The sequence below is a fragment of the Euleptes europaea genome, chromosome 1, assembly GCF_029931775.1.
Source record: "Euleptes europaea isolate rEulEur1 chromosome 1, rEulEur1.hap1, whole genome shotgun sequence".
Taxonomy (NCBI): domain Eukaryota; kingdom Metazoa; phylum Chordata; class Lepidosauria; order Squamata; family Sphaerodactylidae; genus Euleptes; species Euleptes europaea.
The window spans coordinates 77513704-77527399 of NC_079312.1; the positions used below are offsets into that span (position 1 = coordinate 77513704).

General features: G+C 42.9%; 1 protein-coding gene across 1 annotated transcript in view; it reads left to right on the forward strand.

Annotated features, from left to right (window-relative positions):
- Positions 1-13696, forward strand: part of RNF123 (ring finger protein 123) — a 111195-nt gene that overhangs the window by 57386 nt on the left and 40113 nt on the right. Inside the window, exon 36 of the mRNA XM_056853978.1 lies at positions 1644-1728. Within this exon, the coding sequence (XP_056709956.1) occupies positions 1644-1728 (85 nt within the window). The remainder of the gene's footprint in view (positions 1-1643; positions 1729-13696) is intronic.

Consider the following 13696-nt stretch of genomic DNA (forward strand, 5'->3'; position numbering starts at 1 on the left):
TGAATGTTTCTTGTGTTTTCCAAACAAAATAGGATCTTTGATTAGCTAGAGACATATCTCTGCACAGGACCACTCCCTCTGGAAATTCAAATGAAATCCCCTGAAAAAATAGATAACCATTGGGACGATACCCACAGGTGAACATTACAACTGTCAGAGCAGCCTGTGCTGGCCTCACTATTTCCCCATCTGCTATTCAGACAGAAACTCACAGGATGGGCATGAAGATGAAGGAGTATTTCTAATCTTAAAAGAAAGCCTCATGCATCTTGCTTTTGGCTGTCTTACAGAGGAACATAACATTTGCAGCTGTAGATAGTAAGCTTACTTGGAGTGAATATTGGAATGCCTTGGCATTGAACACCAAGTAGCTATTAAGTGATGGCCATGTGCCCGGCCTACTCAGGGCCAAGGGATCCATTTTCTTATGAAGCTTGTTAAAAAGTGAAGTTATTTTCAGGGAAGCAAGATGCCCTGTTTATAGAAGTAGAAGCCGATAGAGCACCCCCCCGTGAATAGGTAGGAAGAGCATTTTAATGCAGAACTGCTCAGTGAGTTCCATTTATGCTATCGCTCCGTTATATGGGCTTGTCATTTAGACGGTCAGCCTGTTACCTCATGACAGGGAAAGGACAGCATGTCTTAGTAGCACTCACTTTGAGAGCAAGGGGCTTTTTCCTTTCCCTGCATTATTGAAGAACTGCTGAAGCACCTCCTGCACGTCAACAGGCACATTCCTGTAGATCTGTGATAATGCTGGTCAGCAATTGAAAGTGAACAGTCTTGCTGAGTCAGTGTAGCCTTTCTCCCCACCCCCCACCCCCTTCCCAGTGGATGAAGGGCTCAGGCCAACTACTTGAGAATGCAGGTTGTGAATGGAGAGAATGTTAAAAAGAGCCACTAATCTCTCAGCTTTCCTGTTCTTTGTTGGATTAATTTACCTTCTCTGGAGGTGAATTCTGTTAGGCACAGCTAGTGTGGTAACAGGAATGCTCTGCTCTGGTTGTGGTTTGAGCTGTCATCCTGAAAGGGCACTCTTCTCGGTAAGCTGTAAATGCAAGGAAATACGTTGAGGAATGCATGTCCTTTGGTGAATCCCCAGTTATCAAATTCTAAACCCTTTAAACATGAATTAGCAATGGTGCTAACTGTGCAAAGAATTTTGTAGTCCTGCAGCAAGCCAAGCGTTACTCTGTGCCCTTATTCAAAGGCACCAGGATGTTGGTATAAGAAACACCCTATATCTACTAAGTGTCTCTTCAGTTTCCTTCCTAATCTAAGCAATGTCAGTAGCCTATAAAATAGGTGGATAAAGTGGTGCACCCAAAATTTTATAAAAATGTGATAATGCTTGGCTTTTCCTATGGCTAGAAGCTACAAACAACTATCCCACTGTCTTGGTGGAACTGGCAGAGGTGAGCTCTGAGTGTAGTAAAATGTTTATGTAAACCCATTCCTTAATTCCGGTGTTCTCTTTTTAGCCATTCCTTGCTCTCTGCTATGTTTTGTATCTCAGTGCGCTACAGTGCTAATTTGGCCTCAGCTGGGGCTCTCCTGGGATGTAAAAAGGGATGCTTAGGAAAGTCAGTGGCCTACATTTCCTCACTGTTGATGGGGCTATAAATCTCTGCTTTCTTCTTCAGGACTGGAGAGTGTTGATCACTATCCAATCCTTGTGGCTGTGACAGGAATTCTGGTCCGACTCCTTGTTGATACTGACTTTCAAGGGTAAGTGACCCCTTATACCACTCAATAAAGTATTTTCAATTAACTGCTTGTGTTCTTATTCACCCACTCAGTTGGCCATTCTAAGGGGCCCTGTATGTGAGCTGCTGAAGCAGTCTGTGGTATTATCTCCTGGTTCCTTGTCTCAGACTGGCATAACGTATAATGACTCCCCTGAGGAATGTTCATGCTGTAGGCTGGTCTTCAGAGTTGGTCTATTTATATTCTGATTACAGAGTACAAATCGGCTATTAAAAAAATGATGACACTGGCATTTAAACCTGCCCTTGAATTGTGTGGAATTCCTGGCACTGGATGCCTTTCTGCTCCTGCTGTCTGCTTGTAGCCTGCTATCATCTGGGTGATGGGGTTCCTCTGTCTTCCATTCAGTGTTTTTTGGTGGGATGTAGCTATGTGGGTGATTCTGCCGAAGGGCAGGCAAATAGATGAGATGGTCTGAGCGTCAAGCTCTAGGATTCTGTGAGCTCTGTCTGACCTCTGCACTCTTTTCTCAGTAGCCTGGCTTCTCTCTTGTCAGGGAGAACTTTCAACCCTGGGGGCTTATTACCAGAAAGCATCTTTCTCAAAGTCAGGGCAGGCCTGCTCTGCCCTTATTCAAGGGAATCAGGCTGTTGGTATAAGAAACATCCTGTATCTGCTAAGTGTCGCTTCAGTTACCTGCCTAATCTAAGCAGTGCCAGTAGCATATAAATTAGATGGATTAAATTGTAAAGGCATGTGGTGTTCTGCTGCATTAAGCCCTCAATGTACCTGACTACAATAGCCTACTGTAGGGGAAAATAAACGGAGTCCCAAGGGAAGGTGGATCGCTGATGTGCGTTTCCAGATGGGCTGAGTTGTTGCTGGTGGTGTTCCCTTTCCCCTTCATTGTCCTTGTCCTGATGCTCAGGCAGAGCTTAAAGGCAGTTCCATGCCACAGTTCTCAATAGCATTAAATCATTCTCCCTAAAAGCCACTTTTGATTTGATATCTCCCTTAAAAAAACACATAGCCTAACTATAGTGAATGTGTTGCCAGGAGTAGCTACCATTCTGTTATACGTATCCTTCAGCCTTGATAATGTTGCTGATATGATTTTTGGTTGGAAGACTGATTTTATTATATAATTTCCTTGTATTCTAAAAGGACAGGCATGGTTCTGCTGAGGTTAATGGGCTACTTCACTCAGTTTTCCATACAGAAGAAGGAAGATAACTGTAACTTTAGAAACACCTTACATCTAGGAAGGAAAAGGATTCTTGTTCTGGTTGGGGTTTTTTGTACTGTTTTGTAGTGCATTTACCATTGACCTCTATGCAGGGCTTTGAGTGATCTGTCCCACATCTGTGATCTCAGTAACTTCTCCAGCAATTGCAGACAAGTCAAGCTATTTGCCATTTCCAATTGAAAACCATTATTTGGGATGTCTGTTGAGAATCCTAAAGTAGTAGTAAAGAACAGCATTCAACTATGGAAGGAAAAATGACTTAGAAATAGAGCATATGGTGGAAGTAACCACAGTTCAGTGGTAGAGCACATGCCTTGCGTACACAAGGTTCCAGGTTTGGCCCTCGGCAACTCCAAGCAAAGGAACAATAGCATGCATAGAGTGCCAGAGTCTATCCCAGGCTGTCCATACTGTACCTGAGACCCTGGAGAGCTGCTGCCAGCTAGAGTATACAATACTGAGTAAGATGTACCAGTGATTTGGCATCTTCAGAAATAAGGCAGTCTGATGTATTCTCTGCCTTGCCTCTCTTTTTAACAAAGGTCAGCTTTACCCACTCGAGACACCAAGGAATTGGAATATCAGGTAAGCTAAAAGGTATCTAATATTATTAAGATATGTATTACAAAAAAGCTGAGAGCATTCCCTGTTCCCTGTTCTGCGGAACACATGTAAATATATATCTATTCCAGATTTTGGAAGATCAAGAGTGATGATAGCTCTTGTTTCTTTGGGATGTGGATAGAGATAGGCACATGTTTTAAAAGAAAAGGCATTAAGAATGCCCCTTACTTCTCAGCTTCCTTATAAAACATACCTTGGTAATAGTCAGATCTCTTTTAGCTTACCTAATCCAGTTTCATTCTTCTCACCAAAGTACAGTCCGTAAGCAGCTTTCATCTCACATTCACATTTCTCATTTGGCACGTCTTGTTTTTCACAGTGTGGTCCTTGCTTTGCAGACAGCTGAGCCCTATCTGGCAAGGCATTTTAGTTCCATATCCAGTCTATTTTTGATCTTCCTCCCCGCCAAGGTCTTCCAGATAGGCACAAATCAACCTAATTATATTCTCCCTCCTGTCATTGAAGTCATGTAGCCATAAGCGTTTATGTGCCAAATGCTCAGTCGTCTTTTCTGTATTTCATCAAAACAGATCTTTTTTTCAGGCCCCATAACAATGTCCCGAAATATTTTTATTTATTTTTACTACCAATGTTTATAGGGTGACTGTCCACTCCTAAGGGACCTCAAGGCGACTATTTTATGTAATTTTTATCTATCTATTTATTTATTTATTTACTTATACCCTGCTTTCTCCCCAGTGGGGACCCAAAGCAGCTTACAGTGTCATTCTTCATACTCCATAGATCTCAGAACCCAGGCACACTGATACAGTTAGAGACATCTCTTCATGTACCCTGGATTCAGGCCGTTTAGGGCTGTAAAAGTCCAAACAAGCACCTTCAACTGAGCCCAGAAACAAATTGGAAGCTAATGCCTCTGGAGTAAAGTTGGCTTAATATGATTGTTTTCATGCCCCAGTAGGACCCTTGCAGCTGCATTTTATACCTGTTGAAGGTTCCAAACTCTTCAAATGCAGCCCTGCACAGAGGGGTTATGTAACTGTAGCCAAGTTGACATTAGTTGTTTAGAATCTGGATATGGGAAATCATAGTGGGGCCATTGACAGCTGCTACTCCATTCCTGGTTAGAATTTGGATGGGAGACCTCCAAGGAATACCAGGGCCGTGGCGTGGAGCCAGGCAATGGCAAACCAACACTGTTAGTCTCTTGCCTTGAAAACCCTATGGGATCGCCATGAGTCAGCTGTGACTTGACAACACACACACACACACACAAGCTAGAAATACATAATGCCTGGGATCCACATAATTAATTTAGATATGCCCAATAGGATTTTCATCCACTCCCACAACCATTAGCACAAATTGCTTTTGCAGCTTCCCTTGGTCACAAAAGCCACATGCCATGCCATATGGGGCTGCCAGTTTGAAAAACACCAGCCGAAAGGCTATTGGGTGCCCCAAAGAAGTTGCACAGTTCCCTGCATCCTGGCTGAACGCTGCAAAGCAAGTGTATGACTGCCAAATACAGATTCCCCCCCCCCCAGTCTGTGTTATTCAATATTTGACTTGTAAATATTTGATTACGTACATTTTCGGTGCCACCAGGAGGAATTGTAGGTGTAGAACTGTTCTAAATGGTTCTGAGTAAGGATGCTGCTAGGGGAGCCAACGTAGGGTTAGAAAGGGACTTCTGCACGGCTCTCGCTGTCGTTAAATGTTTCCCTGATTTGTTGACGCTTCTCTGGAAATGTGTTTTGGTGGATCTTGATACAGTGTCCAATTACACTTTCACTAGCTTCGGAGTCCACTTTTGTCACCTGAAGTCTCTTTGTTAGATTCTGTTGGCTCTCTTGGCTGGCAGTATATAAAAACTCCTGTGGTTAATCTGCAAAATCACAATGACTATCTCAGGGTTTTTTTCTGTAGAAAGTTGTTTGGGTGGCCCCCGTAGGTTGTTTGAACAAGGACAGGGCTTGGAGTCAGGCAGATATGATGGCCCCTCCCCAACCCTATCCACTGTCTTTTGATGACTAGAAGGTTCTATCATGTGATTTACAAAGGGAAGGGTCTTCAGTGTCCTCCTTGGGGGGAATCCATTTGCTTTAAACCAATTTATGCTGGTTTTCAGAAGGAGTCCAATGGGCCCTCAGTTGCGCCTTGGATCCTGGTTATAGAAACTGGCCTCTTCCATATTCCCCATTCTCTCCATAATGGGGTATGCCTGACTTGCTTTCCCACTGCTGATGGATTGTCCTCTTAAAAAGAGATCCTTAATTCATCATAGCAGTAGGTGGTGGCATAGATGCCGGAAAGCGAGTGAGGCACTCCATATTACCAAGGCAGCTATCAGTCGCCAGCTATTGAATTCTCCTCTTAATTGGCCTTAGTTGTTGTTAGCACATAACCCAGTGTCATTGCTAAGCTGCAGAGGCAGTATAGTGGAACCAAGATGGGCATCACTTGGCTCCCATTTCAGTTCATAGAGCTGAAGTCAAGGAAAGTGTTGTCATTGTACATAATGGCAATTATAATTAGGATTCTTCAATTTAATGAGAAGCTTTTGGCAATGGGTGTATAATTGTAAATCTCTCCCCCACTTTCCATCAACTCTACGGGGTTTAGCTGGCTGACCTGTCTTCCGTAGCTGCTATTATTATCACTATTACTACTTGACTGAGAGCCATCTTATTGGTATTTTAGTGGGTATTTATTTGATACTCATTTATATTAATATGGGTTTGATGATGGTGATGGTTGCTGTTTTAATTTGAGTTTTATGGTTTTATGATGTTTGAAATGTTGTTATCTGCCCTGAGCCCAGCCTGGCTGGGAATGAGGGCGGGTTATAAATTTAAATAAATAAATACATTATACAAAGAGAAGGGCTTCATTTGGTGGTGGACGTGGGGGGAAATGAGCTGCTTTCTACTGTTGGGAGAGCCTGAACAAGCCTTCATACCAGCTAAGCCATTTGCTCACCTTTTCCAGAACATTAGGCTTTTGTAGGATGAAGGAAGTAGTCATAAAGTTTTGCTGTTATTGAGGTCGACTAAGATATGTATTGTACCAAAGTTGTTGCTTAGTGAGCCTTTGCGATGTTCTCAGTATAAAGATTTGTTCAGAGCTGCAACTTTCTGCAGCCATCCAACACTATCGGTGTTTGACTCCAAACGTGGAGAAAATTGGCTCAAGTGTGAGCTTTGCTTTTGTACAGTGCAACCCTGGGAAAGTCCATTGGCTTTTCTGCAAAAAGTCCTGTACAGTGCAATCTTAAGCAGAGTACTACCCTTGAATTCATTGGACTTAGAAAAGTGTAATTCTGCTTATAAAATTGCACTGTAAGAAACATGTGTATGCTCTGAAACAACACTTTTATGCAAGAGCTTTTATGCATATATCAGTGGTTTAAAAAAGGGATTCCTTACATTCCGTCCCTCTTATCACAGAGCTGTGATCGCTGTGTGGTAATAAATCCATACAAAGATGACTGTGAGAAAGCAGCTGTGACTCATGAGTGCTTAGTGTTACAGGTCTGCGGCTGGAACAATATATCTGAAGGACTGTCTTCTCCACTGAGTTCTCCCATGACCCTTAAAATCTGTATGCCAGATGAAAACATCAAGGTCATGTCTCTGTGGTAACTGCCAGGTTATGGAACTCCTTCCCCTTGGAAGCATGTGAATCCATGTGAGCTTTCCTGTGTTCAGAGGCAGCGTGAAACATCTTTTCTTTGGTTTGGCTTTTTGTGGCCAGTAGTAAAAAGAGAGTAGATTTTGATATATCTTAGTTAAATGCGTTCTGCTTATATTGTGATTATTGTATAGACTGGTTTTATATACTGTTTAGTTTCTTGTGCAATTGGAGTGAATTTTTTTTAAAATTCATATTATATGGCAAGTTCTGGCAGTTTTATTTCAGTCTTCACAATAATGGATGTTTTGTCCTAAATCCTACCTTCTGTATCCAAGCAATCAAATGAAAACATCAGTTGTATTTGTATCCCTTCCTTGAATATGGTTGCTAATGAAGAAGAAACTCTGAGCAGTTTGGGTTGTTGCTAAAACAGCAATATACCGGTAGACAGAAAAGTTACCAGCCTACTTGTGCACAAATACTTACGTGTTGCGGGGGAATATGAATAACGGGGGTTTGGCAAGCTACTCACCTGGGAGGAATTGTTAGTCTGGGCAAGTGGCACTGTACCAGCATAAGATGAGCTGTTAAGAAAAAAAAAATCTTTGTGGGTATGTACAGCATCTTGACTCATTGTTGGTTTTAACAATATTTTTCCTGTAGATGAGAATGACTCCTTTATAGGTTTGTGTTTGGCTCTATTATGCGAGTGTATGTGTGGGAGTATACAGAATTTTTCCCTGTGAACTATAATCTGTTGTTTGGTAAACTGTGAAAAACCCAAAGGTATTGTTTCCAGGAGCTTTCTCAAGAACAACTACTCACAGAGTTAATAAAAATGGGGGCATTGGTAGCCTTGGCTGAACTGCTTTCTCCTTAGTGCCAAGTTTCTGGAGATCAAATAACACGACAGTGCAGTATAACCGTTCCAGGGTAATTAGGATGATAGGACACTTTCTGAAAGAAAGAGATTCTGGGGGAGACTTAGGAGTTCTGAGTTGACAGTGCAGGCTAGAAATGAGTGTACAATTTTAATTAGTTGCCAAGAATGAACTATGCTGTTCTCCTTTTGGTCTTGAGACTGTCTGTAAAATTATTAACAGCCTTTCTAGGAGCATGGGGCACCCAGTTCAACCCAAGAGAAAGCAGGGAAGGCAGGCTTGATCCCATATATGGATGTGTGTGTCTTGGGAAGATGAGTGGTGTTAATGTGGGTTAAGGATCCCTTCTTCCTTCAAAGTAGCTTGTGGTGATTAATCATCAGGGCCACCCTGAGAGTGACTTGTCTGGTATTTCTGATTTAAATTGCTGAACTGACCTGTATCACTGAGTATAATTTGTGTTCAGTGCAGCCAGGCTGTTTCCTATAAAAGGATGGATAAAAAGGCTTACTCTGGACCATCTTCTCCCATACGAACCTGCCCATCTTCTGGGGAAGCCCTGCTCTGAGTGCCCCCACTTCCAAAGGTGGAGTGGAGTGTGGGTGACAAATGATACAGTCTTCCCAGTGGTGGTGCCCAGACCATGTAATGCTGCCCTTAGACACAGCTTCCAACTTTGTTGTGTGTGTGTGTGTGTGTGTGTGTTTAAGGCTCACATTAAAAAATACCACCAATGAGTTCAGAGAGTTATGAGTGTGATTTCTCCTGATTCTGCTGCTCTGTCTAATTTTTTCAAGGGTGGGGACCTGAAATGATAGGGGAGAGGCTAAAAATGTTTATATAAAGACATAAGTATGCATCTCTCCCCCACAAGAAATTGGCCATCTGATTGGAGTGCAGACTCTGTGGCCAGTCTGCTCTTCATTTGGCAGAGGCACTGCAGTGCACAGGTTCCAGACTTTTGCCAAGTTTTGGCCTCTACCTCTTTCTGCTGTGGATTTTGTACCGGGATCCTCACTAAAGTGTTGTGCCTGGGGAAGGAGTTGAGGGAACGCAGCCTTCTACTGAAGGGCTACTCTCAACAGTGGCAAGCCATTATTTTTCATTTTCATGAGAATTTAGCCAGATTCCTGGTAGCTCCTCATCTAGGCTGTAGTGCTGGCAGCTCACAGTGTAGCCAAGATTAGAAATGGCAGCTTCCCCACAAGATGGTGTCCAGTTCCCACGGTCTACAGCCATCTGATTTATGTCCTTGCCTGAAGTAGTGTTTCCCTTTTCTGTTGCAGCTAGTTAAATGTGGGGCAATGAGAGGATATGGAGCCATCTGCCTACCTTCTCTACGAATAACCTCTCTACAGACTACTTTCTCTGAAAGGACTTTACTGCTGAGTTGCCTCTTTTTTTTCTTTTTGGTAGGTGGGGAGAATGACTCAGATAGCTTTCTGCTGCTCTCTCTTGGTGAAACATTAGTGTTTTATGCTGACCCATTATCTTGATGTTCAGGCAGTTTAGAAGCTCTGAACTTGGCAATGGTTTGGGTTCTCTGTTGGCTGTTGTATTTGCTGAGAAAGAGCATGGTGCATTCCTAAGGGACAGGCATTACCCTTCAAAGTCCTGTTCATCAGAGAAGCTGGATTTCTTTCTCTTTTTTTTAACTAATGCAACCCTGGGTAAAGTAAGATTTTTATTAAGCCTTTTGTACTTTGAAATTTTGCCTCTTAAATGCAGCCGCTGGTAATGAGGCTGCCGGGCTTATTGCTGCAAAACTGCTGATGTTTGTGGATGCCAGGGTTGGAAGAGTTGCAGCCACATAATGGCTGTTCCCCTCAGAGCTATTTAAGTTTCTCTGTGTTACATTCCTTATCTGTCTCTTGCGTTCCTTTGTGGATTTAGTTCTTTGTTGGACAAAATCTGAGGGAAGGCCTAAGCTGACCTGTGGGGGGCTGAATGGCAGACCTGTTTAGATCTGTACATCACCCTACTCACAGAGCTCAAAGCAGATTAGTTTACTGTGTGTGTAAAGTGCCATCAAGTCACAGCCAACTTGTGACAACCTCATAGCGTTTTCAAGGCAAGAGACTAACAGAGGTGGTTTTGCCATTGCCTTTCTCTGCATATCCCTGGCTTTCCTTGGTGGTCTCCCATCCAATTACTAACCAGGGCTGACCCTTGCTTAGCTTCTGAGATGTGACAAGATAAGGCTAGCCTGGGCCATCCAGGTCAGGGCTGATTAGTTTACTATCACCACCTAGATCTAAGGGATACATTCTCACTCTGGCTAATGATAGGACAAATGTGCCCTCCTGTGGAGGAAGTCAGGTATATATCACTCGTTTTGTTAGAACATTTTCAGGGCCTGAAAGTTGTGATTTCCCCACATTAAGGCTAAGTTTGTACACAGTCTTAAAAATAGTCTGCCAAAACTATTTTGACTAAAAAAAACTGTCCATAAAAATGACTAGGTAAATTAATTTAACTAGTAGGAATTAAATCTGTTTGCAGTGCTACCCTAAGCACAGTCACACCCTTCGTAATCTAGTGATGACCATGGGGTTGTGTGTGTGTGTTAAGTGCTGTCACTTCCGACCTATGGTGATTATGGGGTTACAAGGCTGAGGATGGCACTGCTAGATACTTCTTGCCAGCAGGGCCTGATGCAATTTTCAGCTCTCTTTGAAGTAAATGAGACTTCGTGGGACAAAGTTCTATGTTTTCTGAAAACAAAAAGTGGATCAGTTAGTTTGTGAGTTCTAGTATTTGTGACTGATTTTTGTGTGGTTGGATGAAGTATGATTTTTTTTGGGTGGGGGTGATCATATATTGTAGAGTTACTTTTTAAACAGCTGCTTCATGCTTTTGAAGGGCAGAATTTTTAAATATGAACAAATCACTGTCTTATGAATGGTCTAGCTTACAAACACTTATGCCACAATTAATTGATTACGTCACCACAAGACTTTTTTTCACTGTCCATGTTAATATATGAAACTGACTTACACTGAGCCAGGCCTGGCCATTGGTCCTCCTAGCTCAGCTTTGTCTCCCTACCTTAGACCTTGGAGATCTACTTGGTAGCAAACAGTGTAAAGAGCTTTCCCAACACCTGATTCTTGAGATCCTTTCACTGGAGAAGCCCAGGGCTGAACCCCTACTTTTGGCATGCAAAGCATGTATTCAATGACTAAGCCACATTCCCTTTCCCCAGTTTTGTTTCTGCAGTGTTTCCTGGCAACTTAGAGCTGGGGAACATTCAGTATAAGAAGCCAGTATAAGAAGCCCCAGTATAGCCAGTATAAGAAGACCCATTTCCATAACTGAAATGAGACCCTTGTCATTACTGGTGATCGAAGTGCAGATTAATAATCCATAATGTTTCTGCTGCCCCCCAAACTGGTTATTGCACGTCCTTAACAGGGAGAAGCACACACTAGGTCTTGCAATAAGTCATAAATATAAACAGGAGCACCCTGTGCAATTATTTTAGTGCAGCAGCGGCATAAATCTGTGCATGTTTCACTCTTGGATTAGTGGCAGTGGTTCATCTCTATCCTTTCCTTTTTCTGAAAAGCATCTTTAAGAGGCCTTTTCCATCTGTGCTGTATGTGCTGTCAAGTCACAGTTAACTTATGGCGACCTTGGAAAATGAGCCCAGTAGGTTCAGAAGTGGCTTACACTTGTCTGCTTCCTTTACTCATTCTGGATGATGTTGCTCTGCCTAGTTTGCTGAGCTTGTGGGTAGTACAATTTGTGCAGGTTTCTGAGCTTGTATTCATGTTTAGTTTCTGTTTAGGGGCACTAAAGACCTGCAGTTGAATTTGGGTAGCGGTTGCTTTTGGTGACACACTCTCCAGGATTCCTCATCTCCAGGAGGCAGTACGGTTTCCTCTCCAGTCTCTCACACATGCTTAGAAATACATTTTGAGATTTCTTTGATTGAATGGACTAGGAAGAATGGAATAATGGAGCTAAGATTAAGCACTGCTTCCCTGAGAATGGTTTTAAAGGTATATTATTTGTCCTAGGAGATACTGTGTTGTCTGAAGATCTGTTTAGATCAGTGGTTCCCAAAGTGGGCAGTACCACCCACTGGGGGCAGTGGAATCACCTAGAGGGGCACTAAGAGGCAAGGGGGCAGCAGGGGGCGCTAGAGGTGGGCCCCTTCAACTGTGTTGTTGGATAGGGCAGGGGGCGCTCGGGTTGAGTTTGTGGAACCAAGGGGGCGGTGGCCCGAAAAGTTTGGGAACCACTGGTTTAGATGGTGGCCATAAAATAGTAGCCTCCACCTAATGTAGCAGCCACACCCTCCCAAACATAAGTAGCAACATCTGCATGTGTCACAAAAATATATCCTGGAATTCAAGTGGCGATTCGTATCCACTGTCATGGCAGAAGCAGCCATAACCAAGAGAGAAGGAGGCGAGCTGGAGGCGGCAGGTGGAGAGTGGAAGACAAAACCCAGTTGGTGGGGAGGAAAGCAGAGCCAGTAGTAAAGGGGGGGGGAGCTGGAGCCACAGTCAGTGGGGAGGGAGGAAGGGGAGAGTTTGGGTTCTCTTGAACAAAATATAATTGCGTAATATATAATTAGCTTGTATTTTATTGCATACATCTTGGGCACTTACTTGGAAGATTTTGAAAAGGTCAGCACGAGTTTATTCTGTTTTTGGCTTTTTTACCTTTTCTGCTTGTTTAGCTTACCTAAGGAGAATACCTTGGTAGCTTTTTGTAGCTTTTTTGTTTTGTTTTGTTTTGCGATTTGAGAATATCCCTGGGAGCTGCCATGAGAGAAAGTAATACGAGCACCAATTTTCCACTGCCTTTCCCTGTGGTGGGAGCATCTCATTTACTAAGATTTCTTTCCTGAAGCTCAGCATGTCCATTGTGATCTGTTAGCCAGCAGCTGCAAATCTTTCCTGCTGGATTAAAAAATGTGTTTTAAAATGTATATGTTTAAATATCTCACCAATTCAACTCTAAAGATGCAGGGCATGTCACAGTATTTTTTACAGTTTGTCTGACCAGATTAGAACAGATGAAAAATAACCTCCAGACGCACGTTAATTCCAGACATCAAAATCAAACAAAAAATATTTTTTAAAATGCTGCTTACTGTTGTCAAAACCAAGTTAATTAACACCTGTAAATGTACAAATGGATCTGTGTGCGCGCGCCGCAATCCAAACAAGGTGTGGGAGAAATCTCTGCATCCCATCCTCTCTTAACTGGAATGGATGGCCTGTGTGGGTTCCCCCCCCCCCACTATTAACCAGTCCTTACAGAACAATTTTAGTGGCATCTCAGAAGCATGAACATTTTGAGATAGCCTTTTCCTCCCCTTTTTTCAGCCCTCTAGTCACTTCAAGGAATGACTGAGATGAAGACCGTTCTTTGCGATTCCCTTTCCCCCTTAAAAGAATAAGGGACTTCCGCCTACTTACTGAATTTTGTGCTGATGATCCATTTCATTTGTTAGGACTCCAAAAGAGCCAGCAAAGCACTGAAGGTGAACTGCCTTGGTAAAAGGATCTGTGGTGATGGTTTCAGAAGTACAGTGCTATGGATGTCACAGTGACCTTGCTCGAATGTATTTAGAAACACTCAAAAGAAATGCAGGAATAGAAACTGCTGGTGCTACCGTCATCCT